Raw genomic sequence first — 27,028 nt, 5'->3', positions numbered from 1 at the left:
ATGTTATTTCAAGATCCCAGGATTTGGTATTTGTTTTTACACACTTATGGGGTGGAAAGTGTGTGAAATTTTTAAATAACATGCTAAGAATTTCTTCAGGTAGATTGCTTATGTCCAAAATAGAAAATGTGCTCAGCTTTAAATCCAAAATACCACATTTTTCTCTTTAAAATTGATTTAGTGTCTCAGACTTCAATACTAACACTGAGAACTGGCATTCATTCAGTAAGGTATAGTTGATGTTTATATATAAGCTGATCAAAGTATTCTCCTTGGGATTATACAAAATATGTAACAGTTACTTCTAGGTACTTAAAAGATTGTAAAAAAGCCTCTAACTTGATATTATTTAAACTGTTTTTAACTAGACACTTCATGTCTGTGTATAATTTCTTTTTGGTATTAAAAATAGATTAATGTCCTTTACACTGTTAGTATGGTGCTACCTATATAACTAGAGGTTCCTACAGTTAAGAAACTGTAATTTAAGAATAGTGTCTAGTTCTCCTTCAATAGAACATTTGTGTGATCCTCATTTGTGAAGAGATGCATGTTAACAATGGTGGGTGTAGGGTACAAAGAAAGTGTACATTTAAAATAGACTTGGGTACTCTATTTCTTGGGTGCTTTGAACTTTAGCTGCAAGAACTAGCCTTCAAGGCCTGATATTACCAGTATGCAATTTGCAAATATAAGCATTTAAAAAAAAAAAAAAAAGTAGTTTGAAAACTTTCCAGTCCCCTGTATCAAGCAGAGCGAGTGAGTCAAAGTGGAAGCTCCCAGGCACCAAATGTAAATTTCTTCCTTGTATAAAAACTAATGAAATAACCCTTTCATAACCCACTCTTAGTAGAATATTTGTTTTGGTCTGTGACTTTACTTGCCTCCTCACTGAGGTAAATTTCTCTTTGTGCTTTTCTGTTCACTGATCATATCAAGTGCCTTTTTAATAATGAAGTGGAGCATGTAGAATTGGATTTACTTGGGCTTTACTATGCTACCGTATACAATATTGAGCTTCATTTGGTAACATGATGCTGATCTTTGGAGAGATAATATGCTCTACTACTTCAAAGTGCAATGGTCCTTATCAGCACAGTGTTTGTAAAACTGTTTCAGATTTGCCTAGATTATGGTCTGGCTGAATACATTATTTTGAAACCCACATAAAACTTAGATGAAGTATCTTACACCAATGAGAATTCACATAACTGTAGTACCCAGCCTCTTTCAGGAAGCTGGGGCCTAAGAGTACTGTATTACTAATTTATTATAAAGAACTGAGGGAGAGTCAACATGGCTTTTGTAAAGGGAAATCCTGCTTCATTAACCTATTAGAATTCATTGAGGGGAGCCAGTAGACATGTGGACAAGGTCGTCCAGTGGGTATAGAGTACTTTCAGAATGTCTTTGGCAAGGTCCATCACTAACTCTTAAGCAAAGTAGGCTGTCCTAGGATAAGAGGGAAGGTCCTCTCATGTATCAATAACCAATTAAAAGATAAAAACAAAGGGATAAATGATCAGTTTTCATAAGTGAGATAAACAGGAAGGGCCACCACGGATCTGTACTGTGAATAGTGCTGTTTAACATATTCCTAAATGATCTGGAAAAGAGGGTAAAAATGAGGTGTCAGTGTTTGCAGATGCTAACTCACTCAGATTCAAACTGTAAAGAGTTTCAAAGGGATCTCGCAAAACTGGTGGATTGGGCAACAAAATGGCAAATGAAATTCAGTGTTGATAAATGCAAAGTACTGCACATTGGAAATAATAATACTAATACCGTTAGGAAGGAACTAGATAATGAGACAGAAAAATGTCATAATGCCACTATAAATCCATGGTTCACCCATTCCTTGAATGCTGCATGTAGTTTTGGTCACTTTGTCTCATAACAAATACATTTAGAATTGGGAAAAAGTTCAGAGAAGGGCAAAACAATGGTTAAGGCTATGGAACAGCATCCATAGGAGGAGATTAAAAAGACTGGGACTGTTCAATTTGGAAAAGAAACAACCAAATGGAGATATGGTCTAAGAGACATCTTTACAATTATCTGTGGTCTAGGGAAGAATTATTTACCCCTTCCCATAACACAAGAACGGAGTCTGAGGAGGTAGCTATGTTAGTCTGTAACTAAAAAACTCCCCAAACTTAAAAAACAACGATGGTCCAATATCAGCTTAGAGACTAACCAAAAAATATGTAGATAATATCACGAGCTTTTGCGGGCAAAACACAATTCTGAAGAAATGGGTTGTGCCTAAAAAGCTCATGATGATATCTACAAGAACAGAAGTCACCTAATAAATAATAGGCAGAGTGTGTTCATGGAGGATAGATACATTAATGGCTGCTAACCAAGATGGTCAGGGCTTTACTCCCATCCTGTCTCTAAGAGGCTTTGACTGCCAGAAGCTGAATCCAGACGATAGAATGGATCACTCTGATTGTCCTGTTCTGTTCATTCTAAGTCATCTGACATTGGCCACTGTCAGAAAACAGGACGCTTGTCTAGATGGACTTTTGTTTCTGACCTAGTGTGACCATTCTTCTTTTCTTAAGAAAATCATCAAGTAAGACAGCAGTGACATCCAGCCCTTGCCTCACAACCCCGATCATATCCAAACAAACTTTGACTCTTCCTCCACAGCTAAGATCATTTCACTTCCACCATACAATCACACGCATCTTATTTCTCACTAAGCACTGTAGCCTTCATGCTGATACCGGATTAATGTAGCTTATAATAAAGTATAGCAGGGGTGGGGAACCTGTGCCACCAAAGCTTAAGGCTCCTCCCCCTAGCATCGGGGAGCTGGAGAGGACGCTCCAGCCCTGCACCCCCCCCACCTTTGCAGGGCTGCAGTGCCAGCACCGCTCCCTGCTGCAGGGGAGTGGAACCCCAAGCCTCACGGGAAGCATCAGGCAAGCTGGGTCTGGACCTGATCCACGGGCTCTGCCTGGCGTGGGAAGGAAGCAGCTCTCCGAGCCGCTGCTCACTCTCCCAGGCTGGGGAAATTCCGGCCAGTAGGAGCAGCAGGGGGCAGTGTCTGGGAGTGGTGGGGTACACAGAGCCATGTGCATCCCCAGGGGGCTGCGCAGGTAAGCGCCCCCCATTACCCAGACCTCGTACCTCTCCTTCCCAGACCCCCCCCACCCTCAGCCCGTTCTTCCCCCTTCCTGCCTCTACACCCTACTTCCCACCCAGCCCTCCCACTCACAGCCCATTGCTGCACCCCTCTCTACTCCTGTACCCCCACTCCCAATCCCCAGCCCAGTCCTGGACCCTAATATCCTTCCAGACCTACCAGCCCCTAACCCACTCCTGCACCCTCCCACTTCCCCAGACTTCATACCCCAAGCCTGCTTCCTGGCAGTCCCCTCCCACACACTGAACACCTCATATTGGCCTCACCCTGGAGCCTGTGGGGAGGGGGGGGGGGCAAAATTTCCTAGCTTGGGCCCCCCTCAGCTCTGGTGTGTGAGGGGAATTTGAGGAGTATCTTTCTGTTTTTCAGACTGGTACCATGTGAGTGAGGGCTTTTTTTGTTTGTTTTGCTTCTTGCTTTTGTGCAACCCCGGACTGAATTTTTAACCCAAAAAAGATTCCCCATCTCTGCAGTATAGGTTTTTGACCTCAAATTAGGTCCATTAAGGCATCTTAATTTTTCTTGAATTCAGAACTAAACTAAGCTGTGCATCTGAGTGTGAGTGAGAAGAATTGGATGTTTGCATTTTATGTGGTTTGTAGGGACTTTGTGGCAAGGGCAGAATGGGGTTGTGATGCAGGGGCTTGAGGCACAGTAAGCCGCAGAGCCGGTGGTTGAGAGGGTGTGGAAAACCTCCTTTGCCTTATGCAGCACTGAGCATAGGGTGAGTAAGGACCATGCTTGCTTCCTTTCTCTTTGCAGCCTCCTCTACTAGATTCCAGCATGTTCTGTGTTAGGAAACCCATGGCAGAGACTCATTGTCCCTTGGTTTCCTTGATTACAAGAGCTAAGAAAAATGTAATGAGGTTGTTTAGCTATTCGTACACTTCTTTATGATGAAACTTAAAAAGCAACCAATAGTTCTGCGGCACCTTGGTGGCTAACACAACATGTAAACGATGTCATGAGCTTTTGTGGGTACAACCCACTTCTTCAGATGATGGTGTTAGATTCAGGATTAACTGACGTGAGAAATTATAACTATGAGAATATCAAATAAAGTTCTAGTGAATCCAGTACAATCTTACATTGCCTGTAAAATATCCAGAAAGGATTGCAAGAGGCTTAGACTTCTCAGTGGGCAGCCGAATGTAATATGAACATTTGCAAGAGAATTCACATTTCTTTCTATTGAAAGTAGCGATACAAGTTTGGGAAGCTCAGTTTTAATTTAAGGAATTTAAACCTTTTCAGTTTAAATAACAGCGCTCCTACTAATTAGTCAATAATTACATATTTCTGAAGCAAAGAAATAATTGAAAATTGCATCATATTACTTGGAGACACTAGTATCTTGTAAAAGTCTGATGCTTGTTGTTTGAATTAAATATTACTGAACAGTATTTGACTTTAGAGATCAGCCACGTATTGTTGTTGTTTTCATGTTGAAAAATACATGACAATGAGCTTTGCCAAAGTAAAATCTTGCATCTTTGAAACTGTATAGCATGAGTAAGTGGCGTCATTTTCAATATACACTGATTTTTACTGGGGGGAGAGGGTAAATCCCAGGTTTTACAAAAAGTGTCATTTTTTTCTGATACTTCACCCTATTTTTGTGTCATTCAAGTAACTTTTATTGGGAAAATAAAGTACATTGCACGCAGTATTCATTCTAGATAATCCACAAGGCTGTGTGGATATGCAAAGCTTCCAGTTGAAATAAGGCTATGTATTAATCTAGATTAGAAGATGCACACAATAAACATGCACACAGTCTCTGAAGTACATGCACATCTGAATGTAATGATGAATCTCACACCCACCATGTACACATTTTAAGTACACATTAGCCGCTAACAGTTTAAATATTTGACACACTAAAATAGGAAGAAAATTAAAATCTGTGTCAGAATAAGTTTCAGAGCATAAGGAAACTATTTGAAAGTTTTCTAAAAACAAATAGGAGGAAGGATGAAGTTGAGTGTATATGCTATAAATGGCATGATCCAATTATTACATGTAAATATTTATAGGCTGATAATTCTACTTCTGCAATAGTAAACTGTTTATTCAAATGAAAAGTTACATTTGGGGATTAGAGATGCATTGTTTTCTTAAACTCAGAGGTGGCACGGTTTTGAGTTCTGATTTAGTTCTGCAGCAAACCATGCTGAATTGCTTTAATCTATGGAATACTTCCCCCCCATCCTTCAATCCACTAAAATAAACATATATATATACACACACACAGAAAATTAAGCTTTTTGCATGATTTTTTCGCCTATTTTTGTTGTAATAAACACAGATATATTTTATTCTTCCCAGAAATTAAAATGGAAGACTTAGGGTCCTAAGTATGTGGCAGTCCAAGTGTTCATGAAAATGGAAAGAACTGAAATATATGAACAGTTATTCCTGCACATTTTTGTTGTAATGACAGCTTTCCCTTTTTAGCTTCAGTATGATTCACTGGATAAATATGCAGTTTCAAATTATGGCCTTATTTAAACTAAAAAGCTACCCTGTGTTGGCTGGGGCACTGTCTTGTTTTCCAGTAGTTTACCAGATTGCAAAATACAGTGTGGGTGCTTATGCATTTTCCAAAATGTAACTGATATTATTGAGGCTCAAGAACAGTTTGAAATTATTTACAGAACTACTCGTTGAAAATTGCTTGATCGCGCAGTTTCCCCACTCGTGTCTTCCTCTTCAGGTTGTCTTTGCAAGAATATAATTGAAAAAGTTCATGCTAATCACTTAGTAAAATTAAAGCATGTTGCTTCCCCTCTCCTTCACCCAAAGGAAATGATTGATTGGTGTTCTGGGAGGTTGTTCTTCTCCAGTGAGGTAAATGGCAACTACTCCCTTCTTCTGTGAATGAGACACTCCCATGTTAATTAGGTTATAGTGTGGGAAATCTTCAGTATACTTAGTGCTGAACAATGTGCATGTACTTCGCATAAAAACGATATTGAGTTAAGCAGTGCTCCTTGATAGACTTATTATATTAGTGATACTTAAAAGTATTCTGTTCATACTCTATATCAGGGGTGGCTCACGAGCCTCATGCAGCTCTTCAAAAGAAAAATTGCGGCACCCGGGGCTGTTCTGTGTTCCCCTGCTCTGACCTTTTTTCCTTGTCTGGTCAGGGCGCTGCTTGGGGCAGCGAGATTTGATGCTGCGGCCGATGGAAGCCTGCTTGGGCCACACGCAGCTCTTAAAAGGCCATCGTTTTTTTTTTTCCCCCCTTCTCAACAACTTCTTTCCTTTGGCTCTTTGCGATTTATCCACCATTATTTTGGCTCTTTGTCTGTAATGGGTTGGCCACCCCTGCTCTATATATTATATAGTCAAAGGGAAAAGTAATGAAAACTGAAACAGAATTAAAAATATATTTTGCCATTTTGTTGCTTTCCTTCTTCCTTTCTGGCAGGTACCCTTGCTCCAGAGGAATTGGTCGGAGTAAGAGGATCTATAATTTAATTTGTTTTGCCCAATTGTTCCAGATTACATTTTCCTCCGATCTACACAATCACATCAGTTTGGCTTGCTGCTGGTTGGCTGGGATCCCACCAGCCAGGCATAGCAGATGCTGCTGCAGGCAGGGGCCATTGCAGCCGAGGTCCCATCCTGGCCAACCTGCTCCAACTTTGGCGGGGTGGGGAGGTGAAGGTGTCTGCTTCAGTTGGCCCAGTTAACTGGTTACCGGGTAAGCATGCCAGTAAGCCTAATGCTTACGCATAACCCCGTTACCTTTTTGCATCCCTACTTTCTGAAGCCTGAAAGTACTTGCCCAAAATATTGGAAGAAGAGAGAGAGATGATGCAAGTGCAGCATTTATAATAGTATTTCAGGTTGTGTTAATAATAGTGAGCTGTGCTTTGTGTACTCCTTTGCAGCACACTGAGCCCCTGTCGCTGTTCCTCTATTCATGTCTGCAGAGGCAGCAGTCTGGTGGAGAGGAGCTAAGCAGTGTTTCCTGATTTTATTTGGCCACGGAACCCTTTTCAGCTTAAAATAATTTCAAGGAATCCCTAGGATTCCCAGAGTAACATTTGGCAAGCCTCCCCCCCCCCCCCAAAAAGCCCCACCAGAATTGGTTGAGCAAAAAAACCTGCAAAATACTCTGTCTCTTTAAGAGGGGGCGGGGCAATGTCGCGTTCTTGCGGAACCCTTACTTTCGTTTTGCAGAACCCTGGGGTTCCACGGAGCACCAATTGGGAAACACTGAACTAAGGACAGCTTAGGTCTAACCTTGTCTTCGCCAATGACAGAGACACTTGATTATCTCTGTATTAGCTTCTTCATCTATAAGATGAGGGAAATACCTGCGTCATAGCTTTGGGAGGATTCATATTTTTATACAGTGTTTTGAAGATGAGAGAGGGCTAACTGCTGTTTAAATTAATAGTTTTAATGTTGCTGGGCTTTATTTGAATTAACACTTTGAAAGGAAAGGAAAGAAGAACGACTAGATTTGAGGTCTAAAACTAAAGCCAGTTATTGGCCCATGATGTCAACCTGCATTGCCTACTTGCTAACTTTTCAGACAAGCATCTTTCATACGCTTTCCCATACTCCATCAGGCTTGTGATGTGCTCCCTATAAACCTCCACAGAATTGCCTCTTCAAATCATTCCTTAAAATTCTCCTGTGACTATGCTGGTGCTGTAATAAGTGACCAACATTGTCTCATTGGTTTTTTTTGTACCCCCTAACTGTATCCATTTGTTGTTTCTTGTCATATAATTACATTTTCAGCTCTTTGAGGCAGGGATTTTTTGTTCCGTTTCATAGCACCTTGTGTGACGAAGCCCTGATTCATAAGTAGGGCTCCTTCAGTGTCACTGTAATACAAACAGAAACATTGCTCAGATCAAGTGGCAAATGTCCTACTTTAAATCATAAGGAAATGGAAAGAGGAGGAAGGAAATTTTATGTGAAAATCTGTGGTTAATTTCTTTTGTATGAGCCTACAGATCTAGTAGTTCATGAACTCACTTCTGTAATGGACTCCAACGGGCTTCTAAGACATGCTCTTTCCTTCTGAAATTCCAGCAGCAATCTGTGACAACACGCATTCATCTTAAGAGTCTAATTTTCCTCTGTGTCCAGTGTTTCTACTGCATTTGACTTCAGTTTTGTGCATTCTTTAGGACCCTGTTTACACTGAAGCGATGAATGATTGAACCAGCTTATAAAGCTGTTAAAAGCAAATTTAGGTATAATTTTTAAATAACGTTTGCCTGAGTAGTTTTGATTGGTTTCTACCTAGTCTAAAGCATGTTCCAAAAGATCCACCACTGTTCAAAAAAGGTCTATCTTTTTGGGGAATCCTTGGAGCGGTCATTGAGCGCAATATGAAAAAAGTCCGCCAAACCCCTTGCTGGGTCTCATAGAGCTCTAGGGTATATCTCCTCTTGGCCCGAGACCTAGTCTTTTTGAAAGTGTTTTCATTTCTCCTGTTTGAGTGATTTTTAAATGTTTATCTCAAGATAAGTGTATTTCAGCCACTAGGTCAGGGGTCTCAATGTCCTTGCCTGCGGGGCATCCCCAGCTGCCCACCCTCTCTCCCCGTGGCACCTTGTCTCCCGGGATGCAGTCTTGGGGATTACCGGGTGGAAGGGAGGAACTTCACTTCAAAGCACCCATGTTCATTTCTGCTTTGCTTAGGGCTACGGTTTCATGAGACTAATTTAACTTTTTAAAAGGGCAATACCAGGCTAATTAGGCCTAACAATTAATATGCTTTAAAGTTTCAAATTGTATGACACTGCATTGAGGTTTTCCTCCTGTTTGTATTTTGAGCCAATTATTGCAACATTGAATTTCACGCTGCTCTTAAGTGAACTTTAAAACTTTAGTTTGAATGACTTTGGTCATCTTCCAGCAAAGAAACTACTGTATTGAATAATTTCATTCAGCTTTTTCAAAGGCGACTCAGTTCAAAAGGAGTTCAGTGGCAGCTGGGTACCTAATTCCCTTAGAGTCCTTTGAAAATCCCAGCCTTTAATATTAAAATAGCTTTTAACATCAATCAGTATTTTACAGGAGGTGGCTGTTGCACTGAGAGGAAGAGGGCTTCTGAAAATTCATCAGTGTTAAAGTAAAGCAAACCGCATCTGGATTTCATATTTGGGTTGAAGTGAAGCAACCATTATGGTGACTCTTCCTATTTTCTCCCGCAGTGAATGTATGTAGAAATCATGTTGCAGCATGTTCTTTTCACTGAAGACTCTGGGCATCCCAGTGAGGAAAGAGAGCTGCTTTGTCTGTTTGATCTCCCCTAACGCAGATGTGTGAGATGACTGCATGTGTCTAGCATAAATACTTTCAGGTTGATGTCTACCATCTGCCATGTTGCTTTGTCAGTGATCTGCTTTCCCCAGGATGAGAAATAAAATACTACTTTTTCCTGTTTCTCAGTCTTGGAAATCTCCTGAGTCGAGACCACCGGCTGTCCTCTAAACAAGCGGTGTTTTATGTTATACTGAGCCCCTTGTCTTCCATGAGCAGATCTGAGACGTCTAGTGTTCCATTTCCCCCAGCAGATAACGTGATGGATGAGTGAAAACTGTACCAGACGGCCCTTTGTATTAGCTAGCGGATGAGGTTAGGTGCGCTTTGTCAACAAGGTAAATGCCTAGGGTAAGAAAAGCAGCCTCCAGCCACTCTCAGCAGCTGGGAAGGACAAGGGTGCCGAGGTTTCTATGGGAATGCTGCCTCTGGACTCTGCTTGAGTCCATCTTTCATACTGGTTTCTGGCTAGTAAGCATCTAAAATTTCTCGCTGCTAGAAGAGAGCTGGAATTCTGTGATTTGGGGGGAGGGGTCTCTGAGTACCCCCCACCCCAAACTGCCTGGCTGAGGGAGAAGGTGAAGTGGTCACTCTTCGTCTTCTGTAGCCTCAGTGGGTTTTTTGGGTCCTCTTTTCCATGAATAATTCCAGGGCCCCTTCAAGGCTTTTGGCTTTCTGCAGTGTAGCTACGGTCTCTCACGGAGTGTGGATTGACACTCTGACAGCTTTCTCCTGTTGGTTTGGAGCATCTCCCTTACAGTGCTACAGTGGCTCAGCTGCACCGGTACGGCTGCGCTGATGCAATGCTTCAAGTGTGGACATAGCCCTTTCACCTTTGTGGGTGAGTGTGTGCCACAAATCAAAAATCAGTGATAATTATAGATTTCAGAAATGGATGGGACTCTCTGAATCATCTGTAAAGCAGCCTTAATTTCTGTGTAGAATAAGAAACCGTTCTGACAGTGACCATACGGTTAACCAGAGAAGTGCCGTTAGTTGTCCCACTGTTTGTGACGCGTTCGGTCTCCCATTCGATAAGCCTGAACTGAACACAATCTAAAAAAATTATGTAACATAAAATGTTTCAAACTCCTTTGCAGAGAAATGAAGTTTCCCATTCTCCAAAGTGGGGGCCCCCAGCTGGTCCAAGGCTCCATGCAGTGCTGTCGCTTTGAAATACTCCCCTTTCCTCTCCCTTGCTGCTTCTGATAGAGGCAGCGGAGGAGGGGGAGCTAGTGCCTAGTCGACTAGTCCTTCACATCCCTACAATTTAGACTAATTTTAGTGTATCATCCTCAAATAGGAAAAGCAAAAATAGACCTTTTGGGCCCCAAGGATGTGGTGGTGGATTGAGAGCAATGAAATGAGCTCTAAATTACATCTGTTCCCAATAATGGTGGTGTGTGTTACAAAAGGAATAGACACTGCGTTCCTGAGAAAAATTCAGACCATCAGGAGCAGTTTCTGCCACCTGAGTTTCATTCCCAAAGCAAACCGTTCCAGTGAGAGATCCAGAGTAAAAATGGGCCATTTCGGTTTGATATAACATCACTCACGTTCAGGAAAACGCCTTACTTAGTCTGTGCAATAACTCCACCGTACCTTTCAGATAACTTTTTATATTGTGGTTCAGTTGCATTTGTATTTCGCGGAAACGTGTGGGAGAGGATACCTCTTAACGTTTGACTCTTGTCATTCTCCTTTTGCAGATGACTGGCACTGAGCAACAAGCTGGGGCGGTATGCTGAAGCCAGGTTGGGGGCAGAATGAGTTTAAAAGATGCTGGCAGTGCAGCTTGCCAGGAGGAGGCGGCCTATAATCTTCATATTTACCCCCGGCTCGCGTCAGAAAGCGCCTCCTGCTGCAAAGTGACTGCAACTAAGGACAGCACCACTTCAGATGTAATCAAGGATGTGATCCATATTTTGAACTTGGATGTCTCAAAGCATTATGTGCTTGTGGAGGTGAAAGAGTCGGGAGGTGAGGAATGGGTACTTGATTTGCATGATTCTCCTGTTCATAGGGTTTTGCTCTGGCCTCGCCGTGCTCAGGATGAGCACCCACAAAACGATGGCTACTATTTTCTTTTGCAAGAAAGAGACGCTGATGGGGCCATTAAATACGTCCATATGCAACTGGGGTCTAAAGAGAAGGATGCTCGACGGTTGGTTGAAAGGGGTTTTCTTCCATGGCATCAGGAAGAGTTGGATGACTTATGCAATCTCTCCAATTTAACAGAAATGACACTCCTAGAGAATCTCAAACGCCGCTTTCTAAAACACAAGATTTATACCTATGCAGGAAGCATTCTGATTGCTGTCAACCCCTTCAAATTCTTGCCCATTTATAACCCCAAATACGTCAAGATGTACGAGAATCATCAGCTTGGAAAACTGGAGCCTCATATTTTTGCCATCGCTGATGTGGCTTATCACACGATGCTGAAAAAACATGTCAACCAGTGCATAGTCATTTCAGGTGAAAGTGGATCTGGAAAAACTCAAAGTACAAATTTTTTAATTCATTGCCTCACCGCACTGAGTCAGAAGGGGTACGCAAGTGGTGTCGAGAGAACTATTTTGGGAGCTGGACCAGTACTGGAGGTAAACTTAGCTGAAACTTTTCTTTGCACACTTACCTTCCTAAAAACTTTCCAAATAATCACTGGTATGTGCCATTTTTAGGGGGGATTTTGAAGGCATTTCTTCTGCAGAGGTGTTGAAAGTCTGTCTCTGTTGGTCTGCTTCTTTCAAGACTGATTTTTAAAATTATTTTTGTTTTTTAATCTCTAGTCTAAACTTTCCTTGTAACTAACTTTCCGTATAAATGAAATAGACTATTTAGTACTCCTTTGAAATAGGCTATTTCTCTGGTTTGGCTTTCTAAGTTACATTCTTATCTTCAAAGATGTCACTTTTGATTGGTTATATTTTCACAGCCAGAGTAAGGATGTAAAGTTTTAACTAGTTAACCAATAAGCATCAGTCTTACCATTAAAGTTAACAATCAAGCTTTGTTGCTAGCCAGAGCCCAGGAATCTATTGGCACTCCAGCAGCGGCAGCCAGAACGAACCCTGCGTACTACGGATGTCATTGTGCAGACAACTACACGATTAACTGATAAGCATTCCCCTCCTCTTCCCCCCCCCCCCCGCCTCTTTATCAGAGGCAGCAGGGAGTGGCAGCTGGTGCCCAGGAGGAGCTAGCTTAAAAGCTGGCTCCCCATGAGCACCAGATCCACCTGCCTACCCCACCCCCGTGGTGCTGCGTCTGATAGAGAGGCAGGCGCGTGGCGGGTAAGGGGGGGTAGGTTGGAGTCAATATGTGCAGGGAGCTGGCTTTCAAGCCAGCTCTCTATGCGTATTGGCTCCCACGGACCCACTTGCTCTCCCCCCCCCCCCCCCCCCGCTGCCTCCTACAGGGAGGTGGGGAGGGGGGCAGGCAGGAGCTTGCACTGGGGAGCTGGCTTAAAAGCTGGTTACCCCCCACACCAGCTTCACAGTGCCATCTCCTCCCCTCCCCCTCACCCCCTCTGTGCTGCTGCCTCTATTAGAGGCAGCAGCTCAGGGGAGGAGATGAGGGGCAAGGGAGGCTGCTGCAGAACATCCTCTGTCCGTGAGGGGTCCAAGCTCCCTGTGGACAGAGGCTACTCTGTATCACACAGACCAACCTCTGTCTGTGGTGAGCCTGGGCTTGCCATGGACAGAGGCTGTTCCATGGCAGCAGCCCCTGTCCACGGGGGGTCCGAGCTCCACACGGACATGGAGCAGCCTTTGTCTGTGGGGAGCTCAGACCCCCTGTGGACAGAGGGCTGCTTTGTGGCAACCTCCCGTGCCCCTCGTGCCCTGCCCCATGCTGCTGCCTGGTGGGAGGATCAGGGGGTACTGCAGAGCTGGTGCTGGGGGTCCCAGCTTTTAAGCTGGCTCCCCCCTCTCCACCCAGCACTGGCTTCTGCCTGTACCCCCCCCCCCCCCACTGCCTCTGTAGGAGGCAGCAAGGGGGCACAGTTGGGTCCACGGAGCCTCCCGCATACAGGGGCTGTTGCTACCCCACACTGCTGCGTTGATCTAACTTATAAATGTTATGAGCAAATTCTTTCATAATTTGTATACCATTTCCAGTGAAAGGAAAGACATCAGCCACTAGTCTCATATGGGGGTAAAATCAGTCTAGAACTGTGAGATAAACCAGAAGGGAAACATCAATTGGTTCATTAATTCAGTTTTTTTACTCTATATTAGAAAAATATATCCTAATTTAATTTTACAGGGTGCAGATGATCCTCCAGCCAACCCACCAATGAAAGCATGAAAAATAGCAGGAAAAATTCTGAGGGAATAGATTCTAAAACTGTCATGGGATTATATTCAAACAATGCATAAAAGCTTTAATACAGTCATTTGTGAAGGAGTCTAAATTTAATTTTGCTGTGAAAGGAATATGAGGTAAAGTTTCCAAAAGTGTGCCAAGTCAGTTAGAGATAAGGTGGATATCAGAGTGCCTTTTATTGGGCTGACTTCTGTTGGTGAAACTTTTGACTTCACACAGAGCTCTTTTTCTGGTCTGGGACAGCTACTGAGTGTCACAGCTAAATATAAGGTGCAAGAATTCACACCTTTGCACTGGACAAAAGCTGTGTTTTGGGGTTACAGAGTGGTAATAAGCATTAAATCTGGCATCTTTATTTGGACATATACCCAGAATACTGGAGAGTCTGGTATTTCTAGGAATGGCACGGGGGTGACCCCGATCCTTATCAATGTGGTGTATGTGCAGGGTCATGCCATGGGGGGGTGACCTTATTCCCACTGGTGTGACCTCGCACACTTAGTGTGTGAAGGGTCATGCTGGTGATGGAGCGGGGTGTTCTTCATCCTGTGTCAGATACTGGGCAAGACCCAGGTCTGGTTTTATGTCCATGCTGAACAGGGAATAGACATTACAAAAGCAGGACCGTTTGGTTTTAAAACCAGATGAGTGGCCTGCCTACTTCCTAATTTTTCTGCCTAGAAAAGTTACGAATTTGAGCTCCCACACTCATCTTTTGAAGGTTTCCTTTGAGGATGAAGACTGAGCGGTTCAGTGTGATCACTTTGTGAAAGGGATTCATCTACCAGTGTGAAAGGGATTCATCTGCCAGTGATAAGGTGTTTTTTTTATCTCCTCCTTTTTCTCTGTCAGCCACTTAGGTGCTTTTGAAAATTTTACCCATGATGCTTTACAGTTCAGGGAGTTCATGCAAGCATTTTGCCTTGCTTTCTGCTACTTGAAAGCAGAAGTAAAATTTGAGGTTTGCTTGGTGCTGGAGCTCAAGTTTGCATTTTGAGCAGAAAACAGGAAGGGGTCACTGTGGACAGGACTTTTCAATCAGCTGATCTTCCGTGTTTGATACAGTTAACTATTTTAGTTTGCAAGAGGTGATATAGCATAATTGAATCAGATAGAAGGGCCTGAAATCACATGTTATATTGTGCCAACTGAATGAGAAATGCAAATACAAATTTAGCTGCTGAAGTTTGGGGTAATTGTCTGTATGCAATAACAAGTGTTGTTTTAGTCAAGCATTCTTAGAAATTGATTTAGACTTGCATGTTAGATGTATCATAAAGAACCACGCCTACCTAGAAATACGACTAAAGATTAAAAGCTTAACTTGGGAGATGGCATATTTTGAAGATGACATTTCAAAATATGCCATTGAAAATTAAGGGTTTACGTTCTTGCCTGAAATAAAAACATGAAAAAGTTTCTTTTTATGAGTAAAGGCATTTGTCAATCATACATTGATTCAGCCTAAATTCACATCTGGGGCTGTACATTCATAAATCCCTTTGTTTGTGTCCTAATAAAAGTAACAAAATGCAGCACTGCTGTATCCCACAAGGTCTTGCAGAGAAAAGCGCAAGTTTGTATGAAAGGTGCTACTGATCAGCTTGAAACTAAAAAGGAGGAAATAAACCCTTGCATGACAGTTAATAAGCCAGCACCATTCTGTGTGTGAAGTTACTAAGGCACCTGTGACTCTAACTAAGAAATATGAGTTGGGTTAGGTCTGCGTATGGGTTAGGACCTATACTTCCCGAAGGGTTCAGCTTGAGTGTCAACGGGAGGAGTGCAAGTTTGAAGTATAGACAACTCCCATTTTTACAAGAGGGTTAGACAACATGGTAATAAACTGTTCGAGTCCTGTCTGTAGTTGTCTTCTTTATAACCTTTGTACTCCGAGTGGAGCATAGGTCATCTACAAGTCTCCTCCACTTCACTCTGTCTTGAGACAAAACTTCTAGCTGACTCCAGGAGTACCCCAGTTGTCCTTCAATCTTCTCCATGTTGTCAGAGGTCTTCCTCTTTTGTGTTTTCCTTGCGAGTTCCATGTGAGAGCTTGACGGACTATGCTGGATGATGGTTTTCTGAGTGTGTGGCCTAGCCATCCCCACTGTCTTCTCTTGATTTGAACGTCAAGTGGTTCTTGTCCTGCTGTGTTCCAAAGCTCCTCATTTGTGACAAAGTCTTGCCATTTGATGTGAAGGATGTACCTCAGGCATCTGTTTATGACTCTGGCAACAGGTGAAACCCTCATCTACTCAAGCCTGTCTGGAGTACCTCCTCCAATTATGAGTCTCAGTTGAGTGTGGATGTCTTCCTAGTGCAAATTCCCAATCTGTGCGGTGATGAATTCTGAAGTCAATTGTCAGTTTAACAGAATGCAATGAGAATGTTGTAATAAATGTTCTGTCTTACAGAAACTGAATTCTTAACTACCAAAGTGACCTGTTTCAGAGTTGGTGATTCAGCTACAATGAGTCACTTGGGTTTGCTTGTAGTAGAATCAAGCAGAACAAGGGAATTTTCCTTTAAAAATTCCTGGGAATTTTAGTGCAGAAGAATACTTTGAAGGGTTTTAGTCATTTGGCAATACTCTTTCGTTTTTGCTTCATATTTTGAGTCCTTATGAAATTGTTAACATGAGTAGTTTTTCATATTTGCAAACTAAGTCTGCTTGATTGTAGTAAGACTAAGAGCCTTTTGGTACTGACTTAGAACTTCCCTCTTTTTTGGGTGACTTCTTTTAGTTGGTTGCATGGCGTCTGTCATGGGCTGATCTTTTCATAGAATTCAAGGTAGGGACGTTAAATTTAGTTTTAATCAACTAACTGACTAGTTGATAAGCGGGGGAGCTGCAATGGGGTTAGCTCCTTACCTGGGAGCCAACCCTGCTGCGGCTCAGCCTTTTAAATGTATTAAGATCCTGTTGGCTCTTAATACATTTAAAAGGCTAAAGTGCAGCAGGGGCAGGACCCTGCGCGAGCCAGGAATCAGCTGTCCTGGCTTCTGCCTGATCTCCCCTGCTGGCCAGCTCTTAATAAGTTTAAAAGCTAAAATGCAGTGTCAGGGACCCACCCAGTGTGAGCCAGGAATCAGCTGTTCCAGCTCACACCATGTCTCCTTCGCTGCGCTTCTGATTTTTAAATTTATTAAGAACTGGCAGGTTCTTAATACATTTAAAAAGCCAGAGGCTCTGCAACTGGGCATGAGCTGGGAAACAGCTGATTCCTGGCTCACACCTGGTCCCCGCTACCCCCCTGCTCCCATGGAGACAGTGATGGGTGGAACTGGCTTTTAAGCACCAGCTCCTACTCTTCTCTCCCCTCTCCCCCGCTTCCTCTGATAGAAGCAACTAGTTGAGGGACTAACTAGTTGAGGGACTAGTGGGCTGTCTAATAAGCTTTTGCTTATCAGATAGTCAACTAGTTGCTAACATCCGTTGTTCAAGGAAGACATTCAAAATGCTGATGTGAAACATGGAAAACTACATTTTTTTTTTCCTTACCACGTTTGTTCATTATGTGTGAAGACTAGTTAGACAAAGCTGGTAGCTCAGAACAACCAAAACTATAACTAGCTTGCCACGGGATTAATTTAAATGTTTCTTGCAATACTTTCTCCAACATTAGAGACATTAGATATGTCAAAATGATCCATAGTTATCTATAAAATATATTGTGTATCAAATTAATCAAAAGAAACCAGTCATGGGTTAATATGGATGTAGTGCATGAAAGATCATGCATCTTTAAGAAATAAGTTGGTAAGAAAACAGACTGCCAGTGCTTATCCTTCTACAACACTTTTACCAAAGGAAATACAACACGGATCACTTATCTGGCATTCTGTCTTCATAAATAATTTTAGCAGAGTCTATTTTCTGCCACATACAACAATAGTATAGCAATCATATGCAGTATCATAATAGGCATGAGAAACATTTCTTGTTTATACACCATTGTTTCCTCATGAGTCGGTTTCTCCATAGGAAATTGTCAAGTGCCATGCTGAAATAATGTAATAAATTCTCTAACATCCCTGGGACAAGTATTTTGGTTGATTTCCACCTTCCAAGAGAGCATTTTCAAAAGCTGTTTAAAGGCTGCAAGGGAACCTTGAACATTCAGGATATAGTAGCTATCTTAGTAATAGCTGCTAGAGAGGAAAAGCTATTCAACTGGAGCATTTAGTTCTAAGAAATGTAGCCAGCAAGCTGCTAACTATGTTAGAAAGTAGTTTGGGGGGCTAATTGAAAGACTTTTCGGCTTAACTCACATCTTGAGCTCTGAGACTAGTTTTTTTTTTTTTTTTTTTTTTTTTTTTTGTATGGTATTTGTCCCTCTTTACTGGGACAGAACTTGCCTAACTATGAAACCTGCTGGCAGCTTTGTCTAGGTAGTTTTTTTCTCTGTGTTTTCCTGACTGCTCCTGATCTAGAAAAACAGATTGTGGAGATTTTAATTATTTCTGTGGAGGACAAGACTGTGAAAGTGAACTAATAAATCTAACAATTCCTCAGGGAAGAAAAACAAGACTGAGATTTTCCTCCACTGTGCTGCCCTTGTTAATATACAAATGCTAACAAAACACTATGGTTAAAATAGACTATTACTTTTTTGGACTACAGTGACACACTGCAATGAGTATATCACTGTGAAGCACATTATGGACTATTTGTCCTCCAAAGTGCTTTTTCCTTCCCCTCCCCACTCTCAAATTGGTGAGTATATACGTGTGTGAAGGTCATTTTAAAGCTGTTCTGTGCTAATCTGCAGGATGCTGGTTTGGAGGCGAATTTAAGACTTCAGCCCAGATGTGACCCACTTTCTAACCGATGAGGCACCAGTGTCTGACTTGTTACAGGGATCCACCCAGTACTGGTAGTCAATGTTCCCTCTGATCGTTTCCATCCATGTGTAGATTTTTTCCTTCCATGGATTAAATGCCTTTTGAATGCACATGGAGGCATGTAAGAATGTGCACCACCAACAGAAATCAAACCCTGGCTATGGGTGCTCTGCTAAACAACTAGGCAGCATTTCTACTTCTGAGTGCAGATTACAGCAGGGGTGGGCAATAATTTTGAGCGGGGGTCATTTCAGAAATTTTTGAAGGGGTCAGGTCTTGGACAGAAGGGGCGGAGCCTCAGGCAGAAGGGATGGAGCTTTTAAATAGCAGGTGTTGGCAGCTCCCAGGCGTCACATTAGCCAGAAACGGGAGCTGCGAGCTGTTTCAATTCTTGATATTTAAAGGGCTCGCTGCTCCCGGACTTGCTGCTAGTGGGTTGCCTGGGAGCCAGGGACACGTGAACCCTTTGACTGCTTCTGTTTAAAGGGCTCACGCGTTCCCCCGCGGCTGACAGGCAACGCTTTACCTGACAGGAACGGAAGAAGGTGCAAACCCTTTAAATAGAAGCCGTTAAAAGAGCGACTCCGACTCCCAGGCAGTTTGCTAGGGGGTGGGGCCTGGAACAGCGCACGGGCAGGATCAAAGCCCTGGGTAGGCCAAATCCGGCCCACTGAGTGGCTTTTGCCCGCCCCTGGTTTACAGGGAACAATGGTAGTAGTTGATACATTTTGGTGTCACTTGCATCTCTTTCTATCTTTCTTCAGGAACAAAGGAGGGGAGGTAAAGAATATTGCTCTGAGAGTTCCATCATGGAGAAGTCCAGCTTAAATATATTCATTTCTTTTTCAAGTTATATCAGTGTGAAAAAGTTTAATAAATAAACCTATTGTCTTAGCTATAGAGTGGTTGCTACAGGTGTCCTTATTGAGATACTATAGAACAATATAGGGAATCTGAACCAAACGGCAGGGACATATTTTGGGTAGGTGCCAGAAAATGTGCTGTAGCATAATTCCAGGCAGGGTCTGTTTAAATTGCATCCCTGAAGCTTTTTCCTCTCCACAATTTAAACAATAACCATTTTGAAGTATAATCTCTTGCAAGTGGAGAATTGCCTTCTGGTATGGGCTATCTTTAGGAAGGTTAAATTAAGGCGGAGCATATGATTTAGAAAATGTTATGTGGACTACCTTATAAGAGCTGCCATACTGCATGAGACCTTAGTCCATCTTGCCCAATATTCTGTCTGGGTATGTCTACACTACCACCCTAGTTCGAACTAGGGTGCTAATGTAGTCAACCGGAGTTGCAAATGAAGCCCGGGATTTGAATTTCCCGGGCTTCATTTGCATATTGCCGGGTGCCGCCATTTTAAAATGTCCGCTAGTTCGGACTCCGTGCCCCGCGGCTACACGCGGCACGAACTAGGTAGTTCGGACTAGGCTTCCTATTCCGAACTACCGTTACTCCTCGTGGAACTAGGCAGTTCGGACTAGGCTTCCTATTCCGAACTACCGTTACTCCTCGTGGAACGAGGAGTAACGGTAGTTCGGAATAGGAAGCCTAGTCCGAACTACCTAGTTCGTGCCGCATGTAGCCGCGGGGCGCGGAGTCCAAACTAGCGGACATTTAAAAATGGTGGCGCCCGGCAATATGCAAATGAAGCCCGGGAAATTCAAATCCCGGGCTTCATTTGCAACTTCGGTTGACTACATTACCACCCTAGTTCGAACTAGGGTGGTAGTGTAGACATACCCTCTCTGGGTATGTCTACACTACCCTCCTAGTTTGAACTAGAGTGGTAATGTAGGCATACCGCACTTGCAAATGAAGCCCGGGATTTGAATTTCCCGGGCTTCATTTGCATAAGCTGGACGCTGCCATTTTTAAATCCCGGCTCGTTCGAACCCCGTAGACTTCCTAGTCCAAACTACCGTTACTCCTCGTGGAATGAGGAGTAACGGTAGTTCGGACTAGGAAGCCTAGTCCGACTACCTAATCCGTGCCGCGTGTAGCCGCGCGGCACGGGGTTCGAATGAGCCGGGATTTAAAAATGGCGGCGCCCGGCTTATGCAAATGAAGACTGGGAAATTTAAATCCCGGGCTTCATTTGCAAGTGCGGTATGCCTACATTACCCGGCTAGTTCGAACTAGCGGGGTAGTGTAGACATACCCTCTGAGAGTGGCCCATACCGGAGCTTCAGGGTCTTTTATAGGGACAAAGTTTGGGTTGGTTAATCAAACTTTTGAACTAGTCAGAAGTGAAAGGAAGCCAGTGTGCCAGTGTGGCATTCCAGCAAGAAACTTTCAAACTGGGGCACGTAGCTGCAGGGAGAGGATGGGGCGCTCCCACCCCGGCTTCCTGGCCTTGCTGCAGAAGCAGACAGCCTGGCAAGTTAGAAGAGCTGGCTTTGGGGGGAGTTATGTTCTGGGACTGCCACAGCCTGGAGCCTCTGCCCCCTCCTGCTGCCATTGGGGGTGCAGCGGCCACACTTAACCTCATTTGCTGAGTAGTTTTTTCCCCTTTTTTGGTGTCTAGGGAGCAAGGGCAAAGTTCACAGCTTGCTCTCGCTCCTGGCTGCCCGCGGGCAGGCAGAGGAGGAAGGATGCAGGCTGTGCACTTTTGTCTTGCTGCCTAGTCAGCAAAAAGGAGGAAAAAAACCACTCAGTGACCGGGTAAGTGCGGCAGCAGCTTCCACCCTGCCGCCCCTGAAATGTCACCATTGCTCACCCAGCCCTCTGCCCTAAGCCGCCTCCTCAAACACCCCAGCCTTGACTCCTGCATCTCTGTCCTGACGCCTGTACCCCCCACACCTCAACTCCCTGCCCTGAGCCCCTCATGCACCCCAACTTGGACTCCTGCATCCCCAGCCCTAACTCCAGCATCTCCCACATGGGAACCCTTCACCTGCACTCCACCCCAGCCTTAAATTTCTTACAGGTACTGTTGTATGGCCAAACCCTCCCAAACGGGGGGATGGGTGGTTGTGATAGGATAGTTTCCTGTAAGACATTTAAGTTACTTTCACCCTTGGTACTAGTGCTGCTAGGAACTTATGTTCAAGGCTTATTCTACATCAGGAGTCGGGAACCTTTTTTGGGTTGGGGGCCGCTGATACACAGAAAAATCAGTGTGTGTGGGGGGGGGGCACACAAGTGAGAAGCAAAAAACAAAAACAAACCCTCTCTGACATGGCCCCTGCCTGAGAAGGAGTAAGACACTTCACTCCCCCCCCCCCATTCCGCTCACACACCAGAACCTATGGGGGGCCCAAGCTAGTAGCTTTTTTTGTATGCTCCAGCCTCATGGTGGGGTGGCAGGGGGGCTGGAGCGCCAGCATGGGCTCCCCAATGCAGGGGGCAGGCCCTGAGCCTCAGGGGCAGGATCCAGGCAAGCCAGAGGCTGCATTCAGCCCCCGAGGTTTAGATTCCCTACCCCTGTTCTACCTGATTGGGAAGGCTTTACTTCCCTACATAATGCTGGAACGCTCCAAGAATTCTGTGTGGCCACTTGACGGAAAAATACGATGCCTAGAATATTTAAAAGACACACAATATGTGTTGGAGATTTTGCGAGATTGGTAAAAAGAAACATGAGCCTTCTAAAGTGCTGATAAACTTTGCTGTCAGTAGTTTCCTAATTCTTGGCAAACTACCTAGCATAATTTGGGAGTGGTAGAAATTCATTGCAAATGCCTACTTTTGAAAGACTCAGCTAAAAATCAAGCCAGCTTCTGAAACCGAATATTGGTGCATGTGAATATCTTGGATTCGTTACAACAAAGGCCTTCTCAATCCACTGAAAGAATAAAGCATAGCAAATAAGGGTGCAAGTGACTAGCAAGCGCTTGTCGGATAATTGAGTAGTGACTCGACTAGTCACTCCCACCCCTGCTGCCTCTATTATAGAGAGGCAGCAAATGGGGGGGGAGCAGGATCCAGTGCTGGGGGGAGCCAACTTAAAAGCCGGTCCTGCCAGCACCATCTCCGTGGGGAGAAGGGGAAGGGGCACTGTGAGGAACCGGTGGTGAGTCTGCCTTTGAAATGTGGCAAGATCAGGGCTCTTGCTACATTTCAAGGGTGGAGGTGCCCTTATTGACTAATCGAATAGTCAAAGCGAATTATATCGACTTTTCGATTAGTTGATTAATCTACATTTAACATCCTTAGCAGCAAAGATGGTGGAACAGATTGAGGTACCTCAGTTGGGCAACAATTTTGATTCTTGTTTTCATGAAACTAAATTTTCTTCAAAGGCTGGTTCCAAATAAGTGTGGCCCGGGCTATGAATACTGCCTGTCAGTGTTTCTCTTGTAAGCTTTGTTCTGTAATGAGTACAAAACTGCATAAAGTGAACTAATATGACAGCAGAACCGAAAAAGTGAAGCTTTCCCAGAGTCTAGCCAATTTATGCTAGGAATAAGCTGCTAAACTTATGGAAAGTAAAGTTCTCCATTTGCCAACCCACTAGAAATGGAAGACAGAGTAAAACAGGCTTGCTGCCAGCCCTCAGTCTCTTGAATTACAGATCTGCTGAGCCTGTGATGTTGGTATGAGGTGAGCCACTACTAAGGGGTACTTCAGCTCTGGTTTCTTTTCGCATTTGCTGCAAAAGCCCGCATAGTATATCTAGTGGGTGTAGACTGTGCTCTTTAAACTAGATATACTGTTCTTTTTTAAATGGCCGTAGTCACAAAAGGCATGGGAGTTCCCTTTTTCATTCACTTAAACCTCACTAGCTTCTTGTTACATGATGTCAGATGTGGCCTGTTAAAATACTAGTTTGGCCTTCAGTGTACTCTCCACATGGTTTGTCCAGACCCCCAGACAATCAGACACCATGCACTGTTCATGTCATTAGCCTTTCAGACCAGGGCTGCACTGTTCTTTCTAGTAAGAACTTAAGTATGGCCATGCTGGGTCAGACCCAGCATCTGGAAGTCAGAGGCTTAAGGAGACCCAGAGCATTTGTATCCCTGACCATTTTAGCTAATAGCCATTGATGGACCGTCCATGAAACTCATCTAATTCTATTTTTGAACCCATCCTCAGTTTTGGCCCTCAACATCCCTTGTCAGTGAGTTCCACAGGTCGACTGTGCATTGTGTGAAGTAATACTTCTTTAATACCTTGATTGTCCATTGGCCCCACTGATGGTTTGATAGGCTTCTTGCTTCTGATGTACTTAAAAAACCCTGCCATTTGCTAGTTGTTCTTCACATTCTTTTTTTTTGGATTGCCTACTTTTATACTCAACTTGTCAGAATTTGTTCCTTTTTGTTTTCCTCAGTAGGATTCAACTTACAATTTTTAAAAGATACCCTTTGCCTATCTCTGCTGTTGAGTTATGGTGGCATATTTTTGGTGGTCCTACTTATTTTTAAAATTGGGTGTATAAAATGGTTTAAGCCTCTAATTATGGTGTTTCAGGTTTCTGTGCAACTTGCAGGCATTTATTCCTGTGACTGTTCCTTCTAGCCATTTAGCTAGCCACCTATCTTTTTTTAGTTCCCCTTTTTTATGTTAAATGGTACTGTGATGGGGTTTCTTTGAGTCCCTCCTCCCGCCTAGATGTTAAATTTTAAATAGCTGGTTGCTATTATCAGCTGGTTCGGTTATACTCCCCTCTTGGACCACATCTTGTGCACTATTTTGTACTAAATCAAGAATTGCTTCCCTCCTGGGTTCCTGGCTTATCAGATAGTTGACTAGTTCCTCGACTGGTTGCTTCTCTCCCCCCCTCCCCCCTCCCCCCAACCACACACACACTTGCTGCCTCTAGCAGTGGACTAGTGGGGACTAGGTGCAAGGCAAGCATCAGCTGATTCCCGACTTGCACCCAGTCCTAGACGCTGCAACGTTGCTTTTTAAATCTATTAAGAGCCTGCGGGCTCTTAATACATTTAAAAGACAAAGCCCCAGTGAGGTTAGCTACTGGAACCAGGAGCTAACTCTGCTGTGACTCCCCTGCATATCGATGAATTGACTAGTCAATTAGTTGATTAAACTATATTTACCATCCCGAGTGTCTGGAATTGCTGCTCCAAGAGGTGGTCATTAAAAGTGTCTAGAAATTTTATCTCTGTATCCTCCCGGAGGTGACGTGTTCTCGGTTACTATGAGACTAGTTGATATTCCCTCATGATGATTGGATTTTCTATTTTTGAATGCTGTCTAATCTCCCTGAGAATTTCAGAATTGCCGTCACCATACAGTCATAGAAGTGCAGGACTGGACAGGACCTTGAGAGGTCCCCTCCTCTTGTCCCTTGCACTCAGGCCAGCATTACGTAATAACTACACCATTTCTGCCAAATGTTGCCTAACTTTTTAAAAACCTAATGATGGAAATTCCACACCCTCTCTATGCAAATGTTCCGGTACTTAACTGCTCTTAACAGTTGGGAAACTTTTCCCTGTGTCCAGCCTAAACCTCCCTTGCTGAAACTTAAGCCTATTGCTTCTTGTGAACCTCTGAGGATAGGATAAAAACAATTTTCTCTCTCCTAACAAACTTTTATGTACTTGAAGACTGCTATCATGTCCTTGTCTTTTCCTCTGTGGACTGAACAAAGCCAGTTTTTAAAATCTTTCCGCTTAAGTCTGGTTTTCTCAAACTTTAATAATTTTTGTTCCTTTTCTCTGGGCTTTCTCCAGTTTGCCCACATCTTTCCCGAAATGTGGTGCCCAAAACCAGACACACTGCTCCTCGTTGATAAGGGCTCAATTAGAGTTAGAGTGGAAGAATTACTTCTTATGTCTTGCTTACAATTTTCTTGTTAATACAGCCCGGAATGATGTTCATATTTGCAACAGTGCTACGCTTTTGGTTCATATTTAGCTTGTGGTCCACTATGATCCTTAGATGCCTTCCCACAGTACTCCTCTCTAGGTAGTCATTTCCCATTTTGTAGGTGTGAGACTGGTTGCTTCTTCTTCAATGGAGCACTTTTCACTTGTCCTTATTGAATTTCATCCTATTTATCTTAGACCAATTTCTCCAGTTTGTCCAGATCATTTGGAATTTTAATCCTCCCTCCAAAGCACTTGCAACTTCTCCCAGTTTGGTATCATGTGCAAACTGCGTAAGTGGACTCTCTCTGCCGATGAAGATATTGAACAGCACTGGACCCAGAACCAATCTCTGAAGGACTGCACTCAATTTGCTCTTCCAGCTTGATAGTGAACCACTGATAACTACTCTCTGGGAATGGTCTCTGCATTTCTCTAGTTTGTTCCCTCAGTTGAGACGGTCATGACTTCCTGGCCAGGTTGTCAGTTCCTGTTGCTATGCTCACACCACTGATGTATGGAATTTCTCTCCATAGAGGTTCTATGATACAGTTTGATTAGTTTAAGATTTTTCACTATATTTGACTCTGTTTTTTTCACATGGTGCCACGCCCCTACTATTGCAGACTGCTCTGTCATTCCTGTGTATTTTGTACCCTGGTATTACTGAAGCCGATTGATTTCTCATTGTTCCACAAAAATTTAAGATGTCTGTTGGATCAATTCTCCAGTTCCTAATAAACGTCAATCCCTTCTCCAAACATTAACGTCTCATGTACTTAGTGATACCCTGCAATTCTGCATTTTGTACTGGCCTCATGTATGGAACAAGCATCATTTCAGAGAAAGTCATCGAGATATTGGTTCTCTGGCAGCATAAACTTGGCCTGCAGATGCTTTCTCCTTCTTTACCTGTGTCATTGGTACCTACAAGTATCATGATCACCAGTTCCATCCCTGCACAGCACGTACATCTGTCTAGAGGTCTCGAAGTTTACAGCCTTTGCGCCCAGCCACCAGTTCTCCATGCATTTCTCCTGGTCATCCTAAAACCAAATATAGGTATTTCTAATAATAAAATCCCACTATGGTTTTGCCTGTCTCTTCCTGATAACTAGAGTCCCTTCCCCTGGAGAGGTTCCTCAGTGCAAGAAGACACCATGATATCATGTAGAAGGAGGGCCCCAACTATAGGGTTGTTCCAGCGTAATAGCCTCCTTCTCTGAGACTTTCATCTTCCTCACCAGTGTGGCAACTGTCTGACTGTGGGTGGGAAAACTGTGTTGTCCCTGAAAATCTCCTGTATGTATCTTTCTGCCTTTCTTAGTTCCTGCAGTTCACCCACCTTCGTTTCAAGAGCCCGTACTCGGTCTCTGAGGGCCATGAGCTGCGTGTACCAAATGCACACGCATGCCTCCAGCCCAGAAGGTAGGTAATCGGGCGTTCTGCGTTCAGCCCAATAAAATGGGTATCCTACACACACACTGCTGGACTTCCGCTTACATTGCTTTAATTTTTGCAGGGTCCTGTGTGCGTAGTGATTGGCCTAATTTAAGAGAATAGTTATGGGAATAACTAGCTCTCTTTTTTTTAATTCCTCCACTTGTTT

General features: G+C 43.5%; 1 protein-coding gene across 5 annotated transcripts in view; it reads left to right on the top strand.

The window, feature by feature from the left end:
* Positions 1–27,028, top strand: part of MYO9B (myosin IXB) — an 88,661-nt gene that overhangs the window by 4,330 nt on the left and 57,303 nt on the right. For all 5 annotated transcript variants that reach the window (XM_075902964.1, XM_075902962.1, XM_075902963.1 and 2 more), the window contains exon 2: positions 11,164–12,057. In XM_075902964.1, the coding sequence (XP_075759079.1) occupies positions 11,221–12,057 (837 nt within the window). In that variant the 5' untranslated portion in view covers positions 11,164–11,220. The remainder of the gene's footprint in view (positions 1–11,163; positions 12,058–27,028) is intronic.

This window comes from Pelodiscus sinensis, chromosome 19 (genome assembly GCF_049634645.1).
Source record: "Pelodiscus sinensis isolate JC-2024 chromosome 19, ASM4963464v1, whole genome shotgun sequence".
NCBI classification, from domain to species: Eukaryota; Metazoa; Chordata; order Testudines; family Trionychidae; genus Pelodiscus; species Pelodiscus sinensis.
This window is presented reverse-complemented; position numbering and strand designations above follow the sequence as displayed.